Genomic DNA, 5,002 nt, shown 5'->3' with positions numbered 1-5,002 from the left:
TAATATAGGAGACTTCTGGTTGGTTTTTGGTGCATGATTTTGTAGAACGTCTTTTTCGATTGAAATCAATAGCTCAGTGTTTTTCAACCCTGGCCCTCAAAGCACACTGCCCTGTATGTTTTAGATGGTTCCCTGCTTCAACACAGCTGATTTCAATTGATAACTGATTAACAGGCTTGTTAAACTGCAGTCATTGGAATCAGGTGTGTGTCAAAGCAGGGAGACCTGTAAAACGTGTGGGGCAGTGTGCCTTGAGGACCAGGGTTGAAAAACACTGAGCTATTGATTTCAATCGAAAAAGACGTTCTACAAAATCATGCACCAAAAACCAACCAGAAGTCTCCTATATTATTACTTTAATAAAGATTACAATTTTTCCCTAGAGTGTTGTCAAATTTATTCTGACATTACTGAAAGATCAGTTTACTCCTACAAATGTGTTTAGAATAATTAGCAATTGTTTTGGTGTTGCCTGGCTGTAACTTTTTTACAATTAGAGGCAGCAGTTTTTTTTTTTTTTTTTTTTTGTTGAACTGCTGCCTGTAAATGTAGTTTCATTATTTGTAGATTTTACATCTTTAAATCAAGAAATTTCAACCCTATTTGACAAAGATTAGAAAATCTAAGTCGGGCATAAAAAATACCCAATGACTTTCTTCCAAGGAGCTGGACTCCTGCCTGTCCAGAGTGAAATGTGTTTATTTGGGAATCTCATCTCGTACTTTTAAATGGGATTTGRTGGTCCAATCAGTGAGTTATTAAGAAAAACTATGTCTTAGTAGATTTGTTTTACCTCTTTATAACTAACAGGTTAGAGAGCTGAAGTTAAAAAATGTAACTATGAAATACCAGCTGTCCTCACCAATATGTACAACTTGACTGTTTTTAAAAGTCTAATTTGGTCCTTTTTTGTTTGTCTATAAGTAAAAATGTGAGGTAAGAATGTCAAGAATCACAGAAAGCTGCAATCTCAAAAGAACAAGTGATAAAATAAAAATAAAACCATTTTTTGTTCATTTTRGCTTAAAACTGCATTATTGGAAAACAAAATGTGGCTAAATCTCAATCTGAGCAGAATATGTTCACTGCCTAAAATAATAAAGTCCCAATCTGTTGAGAAGTAACTTTACTCAAGTTTAAATGAACAAGAAAACCATATTCAGAAACATTTACAGAATAAGTTATTGTAAGAAACAAAGATTAAATGTAATGGTTTACAAAAACACAGCAGCCAAGTAAAAAGTTTGAGGCTTTCACGTTCCAGCGCCGGCCTGTCTTTAAATTCAAAAGAACTGCAGTTTTAATACACATTTTGACCATAAGTGCTGCTGGGGACTAGTTGGCYGCGCCTCCATCTTCAGATCCAGGTTCACGCTGCTGCAGCTGCAGAGACAGAAATTCATCTGTATTAGTCTCACAGAAATAAAAAGGTATGTAAGGAGTGGTTAGATTAACAGAAAACCTTATTTAATGAAAGAAATCTTGCAATGTTGCATGAGATTATGAGTAATAAAAGTTACATTTGACCAAAACTTCACCCCATCTCATTTAAGATGAACTTATTTTAATATTCAGGCATAAAAGCAAGGGCCTTTTTTTATTTAAAATACAATTAAAAAGCACAACAAAACAACTACCCTTGCTTTGAGGTCTTTGTTCTCCTCCATCAGACGTGCACACTTCTGCCTCAGATCCATCACTTCCTGCTGCAGGGCCTCCGAGTCCGAAATCTCCTCCAGAGCGCCCAGATGTTTCTTAACATATCTGAGGACATGGTTAAAGAATCAAAGAATTCAGAAATAAACCCAAACCCCACAACTAAAAAAAAAAAAAAAAAAAAATGTTGAAGTAGTCAGGATGTGTATTGTGATGTGAAGGATACTCTAAAGCATCAGTGGGCTTCTCTTGTTGTTCGTACAGAGACACAAAAACTGAAAACAGAAAGAAAGATGAGTTTCAAACAGAACTGAGCAACAAAGTTCTAACATATGTCCTTGGTTCAAATGATTTTAAATATAATTATCTAATATAAATGCTAGACAAAATTACTGCATAATTTAGTGTATTTGATAAAAGTAAAAAATAAAAGTGGTTTGATTTTTTTCAAGTCTGACCTGCTTGTTTTGGGTATTTTATAGCTTTAATCAGAGGTGGGGAAAAGTACTAAAATTACATATTCAAGTAAAAGTAAAGTTACTCTGTTAAAAATTTACTCAAGGACAAGTAAAAGTGTTTTTTTTTTTACTCTGTAAGAAATGGGCTTTCAAATGTACCCAGGTAAAAATACTAGAAGTAAAACATACTCATGTAAAAGTACAGATTGGAATAAAAGTATAAGTTTAATACAGAGTTAATTATGTAACTTGCTGCTTTCCAACCCTTGTTTTAACGCACCTGATTTTAATTAGGCAATTTAATTAAAATCAGCTGTGTTAACGCAGGGACGCTTAAAAACGCGTCGATTTTGTTTGTTTCAGTCTGCAAATCTTGTAAAAATAAAATAAAAGTGTTACCACTTGTGAGACTGTCAACAACTCCAGTTTTCTCTAAATATCTCCGAAACTGCTCTCTCTTGGAGTCTGAAGCCTGCAAAAATACAACAATATTTACATTTCMTAAAGGGACCAACATTAATTTTCTAGAACTATATAGGGGTTTTTATACAAAACATTCTACAAACAATAGCTGTAATTATCAAGTCGATATGTTCATATGAGTTAATGCAAACTTRTTCTCAGCTGGTCAAATTAACAGCATTTGGTTTGCGCGTAAGATACAGTTTTGTTTATTACAACAAGCTCAAAGTGACAACAAATACACTTACTCTATAATGCGCCATAATGTCTCCAGGTGGGTAGCTGATAGTATAACTAACTAGTATGTATTTTAAGAAACCGCTGTCTACTTAAAGGGAAAAAACCAAGTCAAGAACGTTAACTTTCGTTTTAAGTCCTCAACCTTACTACTCCAAGAACCCCTCGCTTCAGCAAACAGTGASGGGCGGGGTTAACTCCACTGGTCTGCTGGACAGGGTGCTGCCTTCAGGTGCTTCACGTAAAACCTAAAACTGCTCATCTCTACAAGCGGCTTTCAGTTCTGGCGTCCATGACTTGCCTAATATTAAAAAAAGTAAAAGTAATATATATTGTCTTTAGAACTTTAATTCATAATAAATCGTGCATGGCCATTAATGTCTTTGTTTTTTTAGTTTATGGAAAATGTTTCCGACATTACTGAGCAAACGCGAAAGCCACAAGTGTGCTATGGTGTTTCTCCATCGCCATCTACCGGTAATATCTCACAATAACCGTGTTAAAAACTCTTTTTATTTTTTATAAATTATAAATATAAATATATATCAAAAATGCACAAATGTGCAAACAACTCAATGCAGCTTCAAACTCTTGTCTGTTGTTGTTTCTGAACTGACTGCGCGCAGAAACCCAGTCATGTGACAGCGAGACCCGCGCCACAGATTGACGGTGCGAACAGCCAATCGTTATTCGCGATGTAATCCGACGCAACCAATCGGAGCTAAGAGGCGGGACGAAGAGTGAGAGGAAATCCTAGAGAAATGTGTGGGATCTCGCGCTGTGTTTCCAAGTAGCTCGGGCGATATTGACGAACTATTTTCATTGTGATACGGTATTTTTTTGTCGTTGGTGGTCCCACCGTCTGGCGCAAACACGGGTGCGGTGGGTGGAAGTTGAAAGGGAAGGGGGGTAACTGGGGAGGGGGGGGTGGTAAGCGACCATCGTTTAGGTCAAAATGTCGATTCAGTACGAGGAACAGCTGCCTGACAGCTACGGGGTGACGGACTCCTTCCCCAAAGATTTCGGTTACGGAGAGGATGAGGAGGCCGACATCGAGGAAAGCCCGACCGCATCCGACAGCAAACCGAGAATCCTGCTCATGGGTTTGAGGCGAAGCGGCAAATCATCGATACAGAAGGTAGGCAGAGCCTTTTAAACTAGCTTTCAGGAGGCCTCCTCCTCCTTCTTCTCCCATTTCTTCTTCTTCTTCTTCTTGTCAAAATGTCCGTGATCAGTTTATCAATCAAATCAGTCAAAATGTACAGGAGAACTGGGGTCTAATGATCTGCTGCTGTTAATGATTGATCAGCTGGACAGAGAGCCTCAATGTAACTAAACATGTGACTGTTTTTCAACATGCCTAACACATGATTAGCAAGTGACCACACCTTTTAACACAGCAACACAACTCAGCACCTGCAGTTTATTCATACATCCTCGTTATTATTTTTGTTAACCCACTGATCCTTACTTTTGTGCCATGCACATGCACTGTCCCAAGTTTCTAAATAAGTTTTAGGTCCACCAGTGTACAGCTGATCCACAATCATGTAAACCAGTGGTTCCCAAACTTTTTATGTTCTGACCCACAAAATATCCATGGCAAAAACTTGTGACCCCAAATATTACTGGTCTGAGTACACGAACTTCGTTAATAACCCTAAAAATACAGTTTTTTTGACAATCTAAACAGCTTGTACACAAATATAAATACTTATTTATACTTATTTTCTGTTTTTGTAATAGTTATAGGGAAAATATTACATCAGCAATTGTTTTATTATCCTTTAAATTGATTTCTGGAGATTATCCAAGGTGCTTCATGACCCATAATTGGGTCCCAAGCCCAACTTGGGGAACCAAAGTTCAGTGGTTCCCAAACTTTTCAGATTTTGACCCACAAAATAACAGTAGCAGAGACCTGTGCCCCCAGCTGTTGTTGGATGATAAACATTTGTATTAAGTCAACTAAACACGGGCACAGTAACTATATTTTTATACTACATTTATCCATTTTAAATACACTAACCTCTCTCCTTTGTAACAACTAAGGCAAAAATGTAATTAGTTCCGAAAGTCTTTTCAGGACCCCACCTTGATTTTTCGGGACCCCACTTTGGGTCCCGACCCCAACTTTGGGAAACACTGATTTAATGGATTTGATCCACTCAGAGTAAACTGTTTTATAT

The 5,002-nt window shown here is 37.1% G+C and overlaps 2 protein-coding genes across 2 annotated transcripts in view; one reads left to right on the top strand and one right to left on the bottom strand.

The window, feature by feature from the left end:
* Positions 1-1,109: 1,109 nt before the first annotated feature.
* Positions 1,110-3,028, bottom strand: LOC106523051 (C-Myc-binding protein). Its single transcript, XM_014016335.1, has 5 exons — positions 2,825-3,028; positions 2,514-2,586; positions 1,883-1,931; positions 1,638-1,764; positions 1,110-1,383 (listed from the first exon to the last, which is right to left on the bottom strand). Exons 1-5 carry the CDS (start codon positions 2,837-2,839, stop codon positions 1,336-1,338), a joined length of 312 nt encoding a protein of 103 aa, XP_013871789.1. The 5' UTR covers positions 2,840-3,028; the 3' UTR covers positions 1,110-1,335.
* Positions 3,029-3,529: 501 nt separating this feature from the next.
* rragca (Ras-related GTP binding Ca) overlaps positions 3,530-5,002 on the top strand; it is a gene marked incomplete in the record, with an annotated part of 17,755 nt that continues 16,282 nt past the window's right edge. The window contains 1 exon segment of the mRNA XM_014016333.1: positions 3,530-3,951. Within this exon segment, the coding sequence (XP_013871787.1) occupies positions 3,769-3,951 (183 nt within the window).

The sequence above is a fragment of the Austrofundulus limnaeus genome, unplaced genomic scaffold, assembly GCF_001266775.1.
Source record: "Austrofundulus limnaeus strain Quisiro unplaced genomic scaffold, Austrofundulus_limnaeus-1.0 Scaffold143, whole genome shotgun sequence".
NCBI lineage: Eukaryota > Metazoa > Chordata > Actinopteri > Cyprinodontiformes > Rivulidae > Austrofundulus > Austrofundulus limnaeus.
The sequence above is the reverse complement of the archived record's forward strand: the minus strand, read 5'-3'. Positions and strand labels throughout refer to the sequence as shown.